At 35.3% G+C, this 16,759-nt stretch overlaps 1 protein-coding gene across 1 annotated transcript in view; it reads right to left on the reverse strand.

The window, feature by feature from the left end:
• Window positions 1-2,752: 2,752 nt before the first annotated feature.
• The window catches only part of LOC106050188 (39S ribosomal protein L37, mitochondrial-like), a 32,424-nt gene continuing 18,417 nt past the window's right edge, over window positions 2,753-16,759 (reverse strand). The window contains exons 8-9 of the mRNA XM_056010437.1: window positions 4,056-4,139; window positions 2,753-3,139 (exon numbers count right to left, since the gene is read on the reverse strand). Of these exons, the coding sequence (XP_055866412.1) occupies window positions 2,894-3,139; window positions 4,056-4,139 (330 nt within the window). The 3' untranslated portion in view covers window positions 2,753-2,893. The remainder of the gene's footprint in view (window positions 3,140-4,055; window positions 4,140-16,759) is intronic.

Raw genomic sequence — 16,759 nt, forward strand, 5'->3', positions numbered from 1 at the left:
AGCCTTTTCAAAACAATTAGATCAATTAGAAGACATCAGTTAGGCTAAGGGAGGCGCGGTGGCTGAGCGGTAAAGCGCTTGGCTTCCGAACAGGGGGTCCCGGGTTCGAATCCTGGTATTTTCAACTTTGGAATCTTTGGGCGCCTCTGAGTCCACTCAGCTCTAATGGGTACCTGACATTAGTTGGGGAAAAGTATAGGCGGTTGGTCGTTGTGCTGGCTACATGACACACTCGCTAACCGTAGGCCACAAAAACAGATGAACTTTACATCATCTGCCCTATAGACCACAAGGTCTAAAAGGGGAACTAGTTAGGCCAGGTTCACATCTAACTTTACATTCACTTACACCTATTCTTTGATCTGCGGGACCGTTGGGGCACTACACAAGATCTGTTAACCTTCTTTCTCCATTCTTATCTCTCATTTGTCTTTGATATAATTTCATTTGGATGTTCTTTCTGAAAATATTGAAGCCTGCCTGGGTGGACCTCTTCGGGGGCCGATTTTGAGTTTGTGTTTCCACACAAACTGTCTTTTGTAACCTTGTTTAAGTTGCATTGATCTAAAGTGTGATGATTGATTATGACTGTTGTTTCCTTTTTAAGTTTAGTGTTGACTAAAGGTAGATCTAGTTCTGTGTTCAGCTAGTGTGTATTTAGTAATTATTAGCTTCTACTTCCAGACACTGCTATCAGCCTCATCTTCCACTCTCAACTTCTACCTCCAATCACAAGTCACCAGGATAAGCTTCTACTTCCAGACACTGCTATCAGCCTCCTCTTCCACATCCAATCAAAAGTCACCAGGATAAGCTTCTACTTCCACCACTACCTTCAGCCTCATCTTTCACCTCCAGTCACAAGTCACCAGGATAAGCTTCTACTTCCAGACACTGCTTTCAGCCTCATCTTTCACCTCCAATCAAAAGTCACCAGGATAAGCTTCTACTTCCACCACTGCTTTCAGCCTCATCTTTCACCTCCAATCAAAAGTCACCAGGATAAGCTTCTACTTCCACCACTGCTTTCAGCCTCATCTTTCACCTCCAATCAAAAGTCACCAGGATAAGCTTCTACTTCCACCACTGCTTTCAGCCTCATCTTTCACCTCCAATCAAAAGTCACCAGGATAAGCTACTTCCACCACTGCTTTCAGCCTCATCTTTCACCTCCAATCAAAAGTCACCAGGATAAGCTTCTACTTCCAGACACTGCTATCAGCCTCATCTTTCACCTCCAATCAAAAGTCACCAGGATAAGCTTCTACTTCCACCACTGCTTTCAGCCTCATCTTTCACCTCCAATCAAAGTCACCAGGATAAGCTTCTACTTCCACCACTACTTTCAGCCTCATCTTCCACTTCCGATCACAAGTCACCAGGATAAGCTTCAACTTCCAGACACTGCTATCAGCTACTACTTGCAAAGCCCCTCACTCAAACCAGCCTCAGCATTCACTAAATTTAGCTTGAAAGAAATGTGCATAGTTTATATAGATTATTTCTGATCTTTTTGGTGACCAACTTCACTTTTAACCAAACATTTCTTTTTAACTTATTGGGCTTTTTTTTTCTTTCACAAAGTCGATTACAAGTTACCATTTACAGTAACCTCTAACGCTGTAGTTGGCATTGAAGACCATGGCAATATTCTGTTGTACATCCAATAATGCCAATTTTAATGTTAACAGCCTTATCAATCAAACAATTTTATTATCATATTTTTTTTGGCTGTGTTAAAATAACATTAATAGTAGTTAGGATCCTTGCTTACACTTTTTCAATGATCACTATGTATTGTTGAGCACAAAACAGCGTTGAACATTAATAGTAGTTAGGATCCTTGCTTACACTATTTCAATGATCACTATGTATTGTTGAGCACAAAACAGCGTTGAACATTAATAGTAGTTAGGATCCTTGCTTACACTATTTCAATGATCACTATGTATTGTTGAACACAAAACAGCGTTATCATCTGGTGACAGACTAATAGATTCTTCAGTCAATTAAATAAAAGTGAGGACAAAAGGATAAGCTAACTATAATTCCTCTTGTGGCCAAATGCTACCTAAGCACAGCTTAGTGACAACTTAGCAGATATCCAAACGTACCATTTTCCCTCTACTGTATTAGCAATGACATTATCAGCCAACAGTGAGTCTGCTCTAGTGTGTGTATGAACATTTATGTTAAAAATATGAATTGAAGATTAAAATTGCATTAAGATAAAACCTTTTTGTTTATCATATCAAGGGAAGTAAGTGAATTAAAATAATAAAAAAATGCATTTTATCTGAAACGATCTACCATTTGATAAACAATACAAACTTCCTTGAGATAAAAATGTCAGCACATTAAGTGTTTTGAGTAATTACAAGCGTTTTAAAAATGTAGATATGAAATATTAACATACAGAAAAAAAACACTCCTAACAATAGCTAACATTTTCAATTTTTTTTTCATAGTCTGCTCTTGTCTGGAATAGCTTGGAACCTGTCTTATTAAGTCATAAATCTATTCTAGTCAGACTAAAAGTTCAACAGGAGAGGACATATGATGAGACAGGACTTTAACTGCATGTCATTGATGTGTTCATAGGAAAAAATTTAAGAAAACTTTCACTATGTGTAGTATTTGTCTGTGTTTTGATGATCTGTAACATCAACATTTAAAACATTAAAAAATTGGAATTAAAAAAAAAATGAAAATCAAACAACATATAAACAAAAAAAAAAACAACACACAAGAATACTGAAATACACAAAAGTGTATTAAATATCATCTAAATCTCCAGACAAAAGTGTACTTTTTACATACTTCAAACAACAGAATCATTTATCAATTTAATTTGATGTCTTAGCACAAATATATCATTTCAATTGGGATCAAATCATGATGAAGCTGTAGCCTTCTCAGTCTGTTTTTGTAAGATACTGGACATTTCAGGGAACCCATTTAAGTAAACGGCTAGAAATCTGTCAAAAGCCACAGGGTCATAGTCCACTATCTTAGATTTCTCTAAAAGTGGATCTTTCAACCACGGTTGTGGATGTGTTTCAGAATACAGGTCAGATCTATCTGCTGTCCAGATGAAATTTTTGATGCCACTGTCTGATTCAAAATCTAATGTATTCAACTGTGAACATACATTATTGCAGAGCAATTAAATTAAAGCAAACATATTTAATGTCTAAAACCTTAAAACATAAAGTAAGAAGTTTAAATGTAATCAAACATGAAACCCTAACCCATTGATAATAAGAAAAAAAATGCAATACACTTCTCTAGATGCCATGAAATAATAACTAGTAATGCACTACTTTAGAAGCAGGTTTTAACTAGTAATGCACTGCTTTAGATGCAAGGAACATAACTGGTAATGCACTACTTTAGAAGCAGGTTTTAACTAGTAATGCACTGCTTTAGATGCAAGGAACATAACTGGTAATGCACTACTTTAGAAGCAGGTTTTAACTAGTAATGCACTGCTTTAGATGCAAGGAACATAACTGGTAATGCACTACTTTAGAAGCAGGTTTTAACTAGTAATGCACTGCTTTAGATGCAAGGAACATAACTGGTAATGCACTACTTTAGAAGCAGGTTTTAACTAGTAATGCACTGCTTTAGATGCAAGGAACATAACTGGTAATGCACTACTTTAGAAGCAGGTTTTAACTAGTAATGCACTGCTTTAGATGCAAGGAACATAACTAATAATGCACTACTTTAGAAGCAGGGTTTAACTAGTAATGCACTGCCTTAGATGCAGAGAACTTTTAACTAGTAATGCACTGTTCTAGAAACAGGGAACTTTTAACTAGTAATGCACTGTTCTAGAAACAGGGAACTTTTAACTAACTAGTAATGAACTGCCTAATATGGTACTTTAAACTGGTAATGCCTAGTCGAAATGCTATCTGAAAACTGTTTCTAAACAAAGCCACCAACTCTTGTTTAACCTATCTCTACTTAACTGAACAAAAGTGTTTATATGAAACTATTTCGACCCAAGCAGCTCATTAAATAAAAACCTTTATTAGCACACTGACCTGAAAAAATGCAAAGAGAAATTTCCCTTGTTCAACTGAAACATGTTGGACACAGATAGGTTTTGGCAGGATTTTGACATGTTCCTTAAATGAAAAACAAGAAAAATGTAAATAAAAAAATAAGTTTTAAAAACTTATCTAAGGAAAATAATCTAAAATATCACTGCTATATATATCAATACTGCAGCAACAAGTTTCCTTTTTTCTATTAACAAATATAATTACCACTAATTGATTAACTAAGTGGTTAGATTTTTTTATTGATTGATGTATTATTAACAAATAAGAATAATTATGAAAAGTTCAACTGGATCTGAGGAATGGTATTGGCTGAAAAAAGTGTACAAAACATAAGGGGAATAACTCCAGATATACAGCCACATATCTCAATGAGTGCCATAATCAACCCAGAATCAACCTTGCAGCATTCTGTGAGATAAGGCTTCTGCTATTGATAACAGCACGGATGCCCTGGCATCCTGTTTTTTGCAGGAATCTTATTTTATTTTATCTTGCCACCAGTTGTAAGAATCCCCTTAAGCATCAGAGGTGGAAGATATTCAGCTTTTTTCCTGCCAACACTCATTAGCTCATCACCCAGGTCCAGTAGACTAGGGCTTTGGTATAGATAGTCAAAAAGGTTTATCCTACACTCTTTTCTGAAGCTGTGACATGATGCCCATTGCTTTAGCTATCCTGTTGTTGGTGTTGTTGTTCAGTACAGAGATTCCTACTTGCGAAAAAGGAAATGTATATTCCCAGACCTGGAAATGTGTATTTTGAGTGGCCAATGTGTATTTTCCTAAATATAAAGAAATCCATCAATCCATCCCAGTGGCACTACAGCCCATAGAGGGCTTTGGCCTGCTTCAACACATCCCTCCATTCAGATCTCTCCTGGGCCTTTCAGCTCCATGCCTGAACCCCCAAGCTGTTGTAAATCTGCTCCACATAATCAACCCATGACATTCGGGGTCTGCCTTTGGGTCTTCTGCCTTTTGATTTTGCCTGGATACAATTTTTGGCTCCTCTGTTATCTGACATTCTTTCAAGTTGACCTGCCCAACATAGTCTGTTCTTTTTTATTTCAGTCACTATCGGTGGGTCTTCATGTAATTGATATGGCTCATGGTTAGTGCGTGTCCTCCACCCTGTTTCATCTTGTATAGCACCATAGATTTTCTTATGGATTTTGCTCCCAAGTACTTAGTAGATTTTTGGTTGTCTTTGTCAGTGTCCAGGTCTCACTTGCATATATTACTGATGGTCTTATTATGCTTATGTATATTATTTTTTTGGTTTTCCATGATATTGTTTTGCTCTTAAGTAAATGATGGGTGCTATAAAATGCTTTGTAGCCTCCTGCTATTCTTTTCTTTATTTCTGTTAGTAGGTCAGTTTTGAAATCAATTGTACTTCCTAGATATTTAAAAGTTTGGACATTTTCGAATTTATGTGTTTTTTTTTCATATATTGTCCCTATGTTTGGTTGTCTCTTGTCATTGTGATGTACTTGGATTTTACTGTCATTGACTTCAAGTCCTGCTGTTGGAGATGCTTCTTCTAGCTGTGTGAAAGCTCTAGCAATGTCAGAGGTATCTTTACTCAATAAAGCATATAAAGATATATACTCACAAAATACTGAAATCATTCAAGCATGTAACATAAAGAAAATGCAATAATTATAAAAAATTAACACAGCATAATGCTATATAAGACATTCTATACATTTTTCAAAATATTGAGACATTTAGTCTTTGTAATAGACTTTTTAGAATATGTTAGAATGTTGCCATTGCCAATGATTTAATGATCATAATGCCTCTAGTGTTTTATTCCTGATTTCATAATAGCAACAGCAGAAAATTCATTTAAATGGGATTTTAAATAGGATATTTTTTTTTGAAAATAATTTAGACTTTAACCAGATTAAATGATTTGCTTAGCTGGATCAGTGACATCTAGTTTTATAAAAAGTTGGTAATTTATTTACAAGGTATGCAGACACTTAAAATATTTTATCACATTTTGAAAGAATTCAGATTTTTCTACTTTCATAGCATTCTTTGCAGAGTCAGCAATGAAAGCTTCAGCATATATTCTATTACTATTCCCAAAAGCTTAAAGATTTTTTCAGACAGACAATCCTAATTAGTCATTGAATTTGTTTCTAATTTAAAAGTCTGCTGAATATAGATACTGGTTTTAATGCTTTTTTTTTTCTGCATTATAAAAAGCTTTTCTTTGGTAAACACGTTCAGCCTTAAATGTCCTTGATTTCAATCTTTGAATTTAGGTTTTCATAACTAATGGAACCTAGCTATGCCACTAGTGACTATAGCAATAGCTTTAGATGTACCACAGAAGCTACATTCTGTAATTTTAAATTAGGGAACATCAGTTTCATTCCCCTTGTCATGCTAAGAAAATTAAGCTCAACCACCATTTCTACAAAAACCTCTGCCCTTCTCACTTTTATCCCTTAAGAACTCTCTCCTGAATTTGGTGGTTTACAAAAAAATCGAATCTAGAGGCAGCTTCAGTGATTTTGAATGTGCATATTTGGGGAAGCTACCACCTTCTACCAAGCTTGTCCCAAGAAGGCAGATAAGGAAGGACCCATAGATATAAGAGTTAGCTGTGAATACCAAATAAACAGTTGTGGACCTACTGGTTTGCAGTCATGGAGGATGAGGTGGGGTATTCCAGTGGTTAGGATATTCACTAAAAACATCTCAGAATGCTAGGGAAATGATTGTAAAAGCGAGTATAGGGCACTCTAAACCGGGGTAGATGAAGCTCATTTGCTAGGGATAGCAGCTCATCAAGGAGATACAACTCCAAAAATAAACACCTGCTGCCTTACAGATGATCTTGGATGATTATAGGCTATGGGAGCACACCCTAATAGAAAAGCAGGCTTAAGTCGAAGTCATTAGGCCTCTGGAGCATAACATGTTGACATGCAACCTCATCTATGTTGGAGTTCAGTAAGGATTCCCGCCTCTTAGCCCGAACAAGCAAGCTGGTGGTTCTTCTATCTCTGACTGTGGAGCCAGGAGCAGAGACCAGTAAGTACAAAGTACTGGCCAACACTCCAAAACTAAAAATCTAAAAATCCTTCAATGAAATGCAGAGGGCATCCAAAAGAAAAAAAGAAGTTTTAAAAATACTTCTTCACCGGAAAGAAATAGATGTAGCTTGCATCAAGAAACTCACTTAAATGGCAACCTCCATTAAAGGCTACACCTGTTTCAGACAAGATAGCGAAAACAGACTAAAAGGAGGATTCCTCACTCTTATAAAAAATGACATCCCAACAACAAGGCATAACTTTGCCCAATTCATCAGAAATAATGGGCACCAAGCTGATTCTTCCAGAAGGAAATCATAATATCTTACACTGCTACTTACCACGAGACAAGGAAATTGAAATTGACCACATACCTGTCTTGTTTTATGTGATATGTATAGTCACTCTCAGACCTCAAGCCATGGGAGAAAAAAATCGAAGTTAGCAAGCAGAAAACAGATGTATCTTGCTAAATAAACCTGAGGATGAACCAACTTTCTTCCCAAGAGTCTGGTTAACATCAACCACTCATCAGCCTTTGCAACCAACATGTAGAAAAAGTGTACAAGAAATGTTACAGATCAACTAGCCACTAGTGACCACAGGCACATACTCTACAAAACATCAGAAAACTCCACCATTCCCAGATGAAACTCAAAAAGCTAACTGGAATTTATTCTCAAAACTCACATACCTATATACCACATCAATAAACTGCTAATCAAATCAGGTTAACAAGTCACACTCAGCTTTAGTCAAATGAGTGCTCTTAGAAGTTAAGGAATCTCTTCCTAGAGGAGCAAGAAAAGGGTATATATATTCCCAACTGGTCTGCCTGCCTATAACAACTTCACAATGACACTATTAGAGTAGAAAATAACCCTAGTATACAAAATAATATAAATGTAACAGCAGATAAGACAGTTTTCAGGAGAATTTCCTTTCTACTAAGAGGAATGGCATGAAAAAACTGAAAAAATAAATGTAGATAACAAACCAGCTTACTCTTTGGGAATGATTGCAAACCTATCAAGCAATAAAAAAAAGGATACTTTTTAAAATCAGAGCTCATCTAAGGGAAAGAACTGCTGATTACTGCCATTTACTGATAACTACAGGAAATATGCTATATAAAACAAAATTATTTAATTAGTACTAAATAATTAACTAATTGGTTATTTTTTTTTATTCCTGTATTGTCATCAACTATGAATAATTATGCAAAATTTCAACTTGATCAGAGAATGGGAAATGGGAATAAAAAAATCAAAACATAATAAGGGGATTTAGGCCATATATATACATCCACATCTCTCATTAAGTAGCATTTATTCCCTTTATTTCAATATCAAACATTGGATAATCTATTTGATTCATTCATGTTTTATCAGGGTTAATGAATGATTGGCAAATTTTAAACTTGATCTTAGAATGTGAAATGGAGAAAAAACATGTTCAAACATTCATACCAGACAGACAGAGTGAGTTGATATAAGATTTGTAAAAATGAAAGAATTAGATGAAGCCCTAACAGTCCTCAAACCAAAACAAGCCTAGGAACAGATAAAATTTCCATTAAAAAAAAACAAACTGCTACAAATCTTTAATGGAAGCTGGAAATCAGACCCAAACATAAAAAGGCATTATGATCTCTATACTAAAGCATGGCAAACAAAGAAATAAACTGGACAGGTACTGTCCAATAGCGACACTAGCCATACAAGCAAACTTATGGAAAGAGTGGTGAATAACAGACTCACATGGATCATTTGAGTCAAATAATCTACTTACTGCAGCTTAGGATTGCCTACATCTCTTAAGAGATAGAAGAAGCTTTCAGAAAAAAAAAACCAACAATGATTGTGTGGGTAGATTTGGAAAAAGCAAATTCACAAAAAGCATTTGACAAAGTCTGGGAACAAGGCCTCTTATTCTAGCTAATCCACCACCACAAAGCCCACAGAATGTACAACTTGATAAAGGAATATGATTTAAAAAAAAATATATTTTATAACTAAATAATCGAAAAGCTTTAGTTTACATGCAAAAGCAAAGAAGTCACACAGTGGGTATAAAAAATGGTGGCATCCCGCAAGGAGTCCTATCCCCAACACTCTTCTTAATATTCATAAATGATCTTAACCAAAACCTACCAAGAAAAATTAAAACATGCATGCATGCAGATGACCTCGCCTTAATTAGCACATAAGATTATGTAGGAACTAGGGGTGCACCGGATAGTCCCTCCGGCTCCGGCTTCTGCCGAATATCCGGCATTTTTTACTATCCGGTGCTATTCGGCTCCGGCCGGATATCACTACCGGATAGTAAACCGGATAGTAAAAAATACACCTATTTAATATGCATAAAGTGGACCTCGTTCCATTAATGTCTGTTGTAGAATGTATTAATGTTTATATTAAAACAAAATAATGTGCTTAAAAATAGAGCCATTATGAATATGCACCAAACATCGTTTATTATAAAGACAAGGCGTGTTAATAACTTAATATAAATAGAAATGAAACTTTACATCATAAATGCGCTTTACATACAGAGCAGCAATGGCTGACACTTTTTTCAATTTGTCTTGACCTTTGAGTAGGTAACATGTTAAAATGCTACATTCCGTGACTACGTCATGCTGACCAGACGTCTGTCTAGCTGTGCGGGTATATCTCCAGAGGTAGAGATGAACAACTCCCACCCCTTTTATTTGTTTAGTCCATCACATTGAGTTTTTTTTTTATAGGCAGGTGACCACAAGTTAAATACGATGGACGTAGGTTTAATGTCAGCGTATTGACACTCTTTAGGGGTCACACCTTTCGAGGGAACTGAGTTTGTTTATTTAGTAGTTAATCTTTATTAGGGGGGGGGGGGGCTGGACTACAAGAGCCACATCTCTAAGGTAACTAGGTATATTTCCAGATGGACAACTCCCTCCCCCTTTTATTTGTTTAGTCCATCACATTGAGTTCATTGATTGACAGGTGACCCCAAGTCAGATACGATGGACGTAAGCACTCTCTAGAGGTCACACCTGGGAACTATGTTTGTTTACTTAGTAGTTAATCCTTATTTGGGGGGGGGGGGGGGACTAGACTTCAAGCGAAACATCTACACGGGTATCCGGACAAAGAGTTTGCTTATTTGGAGAAAAATCTTAATCACGTGGTTGGGCTAGAGGCCACACTTTTTCAAGTGTGCCGAGTTACTTGAACATAAATCTCAAGCTGGACTAAAGATCACACGCACCTAAACGAGTGACCTTTAGCTACACAGAACACAAACCGCGAGATTATATAGCCCAGTAAGCCAGTAACGAATTATTTTGTAGAAGACACGACCAGGGCTATCTTTAAATGGAGAGCTAAACACCCCATACTCTTTATTTTATTTTTTTGGTCCTTGACACCCAATTTATTGATAGACATTGACCATTTTTAAGCCAGAATGAAAAAACACAACGTGCTAACAAAGGATATTACACTGTCAATAAATATTACGGTTAAATACTTTTTTCTAACGTGTTAACTTCAATATTACTCCTGCAGTTACGTGTCTTGATTTGATAACAATATTCTTAATAATTTGTGACAGTCAATTAACTCCTTGTTATTATTATTTTTTTGTTACTTAAGATGCGTACTTAGCCACTGTGTATCAGGCTAGGACGACTTTTACACACCTAACATCCATAGGCTTACTATGGTTCCCTTTTGTAACAGTTACTGACACCACGAATAAAATAATTAATAAGTAATAATTAAGGACGATGTTTCTAACATACGTTCTGTGCATTTAATGTTTCTTACGTACGTTCTTTGCACAATAAAATAAAACAAAGATGTGCATGTTTACAAAGAAAGCTAATTTCATTGTTTAATTCTTTTGACTTAATAAATAACGGAAAAACTTACAGTAAATTTCAAAACCGCATAAAATAAATTGAATAATAGTACCGCAGTTAGATCTAGCAAACAAAGAAACAATATGCTGGAGCGTAAAAAAAAACAATCCTTGACCTCTAACTAGTGGACGGGTATAATTTATCTACATGCTTGACTGACCATGTCAATGTGTTATCTTTTTTGACTGACACCCAACTCTATTGCGTGCGTATGCTCAAGGAAAAAACAATGCTTGATGGATAACACAAACAACTATACACACTACACTAGGACTACGTGTGTAGGCTCACTAGGTATAACTGACCAAGTTGTTGGTCTGAAATTCATGAACACATACATCCGACCACTATACAAGGCAGATTCCACTTTACTTATGAGAGATTTACATTAGTAATTACTAATTAGTTAGATATATACTAACATTATTTACATTGGCCTTCCTACACACATCCTTTACAGTTGGTGGCAACGTACATACACACAGACACACTCATGCTATACAGATTTTTAGAAATAATGTTAAGTTTGAATAAATCAATCAGTAACAGAGTTTAAAACAATAAGGTATATAAAAAGCAAAAAAAATAAAACCAACCAATATAGGTATGTTATTTAACAGTTTCGTAAAATGTTCAGCAACACAAGCTATTAACAAGACACTTAGGTATCCGGCTCCGGCCGAATATCAAATTTTACTATCCGGTCATATCCGGCCCCGGCCGGATATCAAAAAGTACTATCCGGTGCACCCCTAGTAGGAACTAGATAAACTCAATAAATGGTCCAAAGATTGGGGCATGTCCATCAACACAAAAAGACAACATATACCATCTTTTCACTGTCAACAAAACAACAAAGAATATAATTAACATTAGATAAGGAAGCTTTAGAAGAAAAAAAAGGCAGTGCTGCATATCTTGGATACACCTATGACCCAAGATTAACTTGAAAAAGAAAAACCATATAGAAAAAACACAGAGACTATATAATTTGAAAACATTAGCTTCACAGACTTGGGTGCAAATCACAACATTCTGAAAAAGACCTATACCAGTTACATAGGACCTGTACTAGAATATGGTGCCACAGCATGGGGCTCAGCAGTCCAAACCAAGCTAAGGAAAATAAGCAAGGTTCAAAATATTAAGAATAATGACAGGAACAAAAAAAAAAAAGAACACCATAATAGCTATGAAAACTGCTTAATGAAAGAAGAAAAATAAAAATACTTTTCCAATTCACTAAAATGAAAACCTTGGAGAGGCACCCACTCAAAACAAATAAAAACAAAAAAATTGGCACAGAAAAAAAACATCTCAAAAGGACTAATTATATACAGGAATCTCAGAACCTGAAAAAGAAGCAAGTAGAAAAAATAATTCTGGAATCCACTAAATTAGACTTTCTCATGCTTTTTGACCGGGTGACCCATTGAAATAGTTGAAACTTGCCCATGGCCCCTAAGTGAAAATGCTACATAAATGCAGAGTAAAAAAAAAAAAAGTTACAAATAAAAAAAAAACACATTTTGTTGAAGGATGTTTATTGAGACTTTTGTTTCAAATAACATTTTAAAAAAATTTGATGAGGTTGATGTCTGTAAGTAGCAACTAAAAATTTCAACGTTTTTTTATATTTTGGATGAAGTTCATTACGGTACTGAATCCACGTTGTATCAAATAACAAGCGGGATTGCAGTTAACAACTTCGATACAATTACCCTTTATGCGGACTATAAAATTGGAATCCTAGTTCAGATATTGGTTTAAGTTCCTCCTTTGTGGATATTCCAAAAAGCCTCTCCTGCAATTAGTATGAACTCCTCTGTGATTGAGATCTGAATTTGTTCAGGTGCTAAAGAAGAGTTCACTAGCCAGTGGGGAATATCCAGTTGAAGTATAACTTGAAATCTTTGGTTTAGGCTAATACTAATAGACATAGTACAGTGGCGATTGGATTATTAATAAAATTATTCGATTGGATAAACTGGCTTTAGGCAAAGAGGTTATTTTAAATATATATAATTTTTTTATCTTTCTGCGGACCCCACATGTGCGTCTTGCGGACCACTGGGGGTCTGCGGACCACAGTTTGAGAACCACTGCACTAAACAACACAGTGAATATCCAACCTGGGAACAACGTTTCTTCCTTCTGTAAGAGACTATTGAAAATACAACAAAAAAATCTGACTACATTTTAACAGAGGAAATAGTGAACTCTTTTCTACAAACTCATTACCCTAACAATTAGTTTAAATGGATGTTCAACATATGAAGTCACTATATATTGAGGAGCTGGAATATTCATCGAATGGCCTGACGGAGAAAAATTAGAAAATCCATTGCAACTGGAGATTCTCCGTCAGCCACAGAGTAGAAAGGAAAGCACTAGAAATAGCAGCTACCATGCTAAAAAAATACTTTAAAAAAAATAAAAATAAAGATTATACGAAGTGTAATTGTTTCAATTAGTTTGGATCAGTCATGTAATTAAATTTGTAATAGATCTAGACCAACAATAAATCTGTGCGATTAGAAATATTTTACCAATTGTGTATGTATAGCGCTATTTCATGCTTTTAGATTTCTGAATACCCTATGATCCTATCACTTATCTCTGTACGAGTTGGGACAATGGGGGAGGGGGGAAGAAAGAAAGGGATATCTGGGTGAATTTGACAGGAATTGGTTTTTAAAGACATTTACAAACAATGAATAGAAAAAAGAATACGTTTTAAAACAAAAAGCTTATCTAAGTGGAAATAACCATTCATTACTACTATTCATCTGAAAAATACAGGGTTTAGCTCCCTTTCTGCTAGAGAAAAATTTATTTAACTATTACTAAAAGATTAACAAATTAGTTAATTTTTAGACTGATTCATGTATTGTTATCGACTATGAATAATTATGCACATTTTCAACTTGATCCGAGAATGGGAAGTGGGAGAAAAAAAATGTTGCTACGTAATAAGGGGACTAAATCCATATATGGATATATATATATATCCACATCTCTCATTAAGAAACATTTATTCCCCTTATCAAGAAATCAAACTAAACGATAATTAACTAATTGTTGAAGTTTTTTATTGATTCATGACTTGTCAGATTCAATAGAAAACATGTTCAAACTTTTTACCAGACAGACCAAGTGAGTTGATACAAGTTTTGTAAAAAAAGAAAGGAGGAACGACCTTAACTCGAATTCGGCCCAATGTGCTTACCACTCTGCAAGTGAGGTACTTTAACTAGAGGAGATTGTATAGTTATGTATTGTTTGTTTTAAGTTTGAGCGGCAACCTATAAAGGGGTCTAATTCAGTTTATACCACACAACTTCTTTCTCATTTTCGAGGTACCAAGCAAAATAACTAATTACCAATAGTTAATTAAGTAATTATTTAATTTTTAAAAATTGATTCTTGTGTTGTCAGATAAAAGAAATAATTGTACAAAATTTCAGCTTGATTCGAGATTGGGTGTCGGAGAAATAACACGTACAAACTTTTTATCAGTCAGACAGAGACAGAATGAGCTGATATAAGCTTTGTAAAAACTGTTATTCAATGCATACCAGCACATAGTGAACTATAAGGAAATGAGAAGGCTTACAAACTTGCCAAATGTGGGAGAACAAATACAGAAGTGAACACTGCACTCTATCAAGAAGAAATAAAGAAACTAATAGTTAATAGAATAAACGAGAAATGGACATGCTCTCATACGAATCACAAGAAAGACAACGCCTCAGAGCTGGAATGTTCCTGAAACTAAAAATTTGAACTAGCGAAAACTGCCCTTGTGGGGTGTCACTGAGCACAAACCCCCATTGAAAGAAAGCTATATAGAGATTTGGAAATTACTGCACAGGTCATCTCATATATTGGTCTAGTCATCTGAACGCTCTTACATAACAAAGAGAACAAGGAATAATAAGTAGAAAATGTGCATTGGCCATTTAAAGTTTTTTTTAACAATCCCACGGAATTGCAGCCCCATAACTCCCTTTATCCTGAATGTGAAATAGGCCTACTAGTTCTAGAACTCTATACAGATTGAACTGACAATTTTGCCCTTTTATTACAAACCTTATTACCTTACCTTATAAAAATTTTATATATTTTTAAGTACTTTGCCCCAACTCAACTCAATTAAATGTTTGTAGTCAACCCCATCTCCCGGATAAAGCCCAGTACATTCCCAGTATCAACGCGTTCAAACAGTGTTTTGAGTTTGTCTGTTCTAAAATATTTCCCTCTAATATCCTGGTATCTGAGGCAATCAAAGAGGATATGCTCTATGGTGAGGTAAGAGTCAAAGCAGATACACAGTGGGATCTCCTGTACCCTTAGCTCGTTGTCAGCCTCAGCGTCCCACCGATCCTGTCACCTTTCAGAAGGGGAAGAGGTTATACTCTATATAAAGTAGAATGTAAGGAGTATGTATGTACGTCCTTTATAGAAATCAAAACTATTTAACCGATCTTAATGGTACTTGGCATGAACATTCCTTAGATAATAGTGGTGATCTTTGGATATGCTAAGTTACCCTACAACAAGAGAGTTTGCTAGATTTAGGTTAATAAGGCTTCTCGACTTTACTTTTAACTATTAAAGCAGCATAGATGACTTTTATGATCAAAACAAAAAAAAATATACCAAAATAACCAAGCAAAGCTGAGTAAAATCAAAGCTAATATATATGGTTAATATTTTAGATCCATTTGTTTAAAAATAGGGGTTTATAAGTGTAATGAAACAACAAATACTAGTATACCAATAACATGGCTTTATTCGACAAAATTAGACCACAGTAAACAGTGAATGAAACAAGCACGTCTCGCATAACACTGATGCAGTCTGTACACACACACACACACTGAACATGACCTTCTGACACGCTGGACTCATGCAGAAAATCAACTTAGTTACACTACATTCACCCCGCCTAAAAGTTATAGGAACATAAACATGTAAATAATAGTGAAGGAGGCCTTAGTATCCCTACAGAATATTTACAGAGTTACTCTATTGAAAAGCATTGTATAACTATAAACAAACACGTTATACACTATAAAATTATCAGTCCCTAAGTGTCATATTATGCATACAAATATTAGGTTAGACCAGTAGAGAAAGTAGTCTTGAATAATAATGTAATAAGTAATACAATAGAAAAGTCTATTGAAAAGCATTGTATAACTATAAACAAACACGTTATACACTATAAAATTATCAGTCCCTAAGTGTCATATTATGCATACAAATATTAGGTTAGACCAGTAGAGAAAGTAGTCTTGAATAATAATGTAATAAGTAATACAATACAAAAGTCTAACTAGAAAAGCTTTACACTATAAAATGATCAGTTCTAAGTGTGTCATATTAAGCCTACAGATACTGAGTTAGAACTTGTGATATGGAAAAATAAGTAAATAAATGTTAGACCTTATAATTAGGTCTGCTTGTTCTTGGTCTTATTTTATATCTACAAGGACCAATACTGCCGTCGTTTTGAGTTGGTGACATCGGCGTCTCTCTAACTGGAGACTCAGACCCTGTATTTACTTCTTCTTGATGTCCATTTTCCCCCTGTTGTACATGTGTGTTAGGGGGAAGCCATTGGTTCCATAGTCACATGGACAGTAGGCACCTGCATCTGTGTGATAGGGTTTGTCTCCGGCTCAAGATCTTCATGTTCCATATGTTGATACA

This window comes from Biomphalaria glabrata, chromosome 14, assembly GCF_947242115.1.
Source record: "Biomphalaria glabrata chromosome 14, xgBioGlab47.1, whole genome shotgun sequence".
NCBI lineage: Eukaryota > Metazoa > Mollusca > Gastropoda > Planorbidae > Biomphalaria > Biomphalaria glabrata.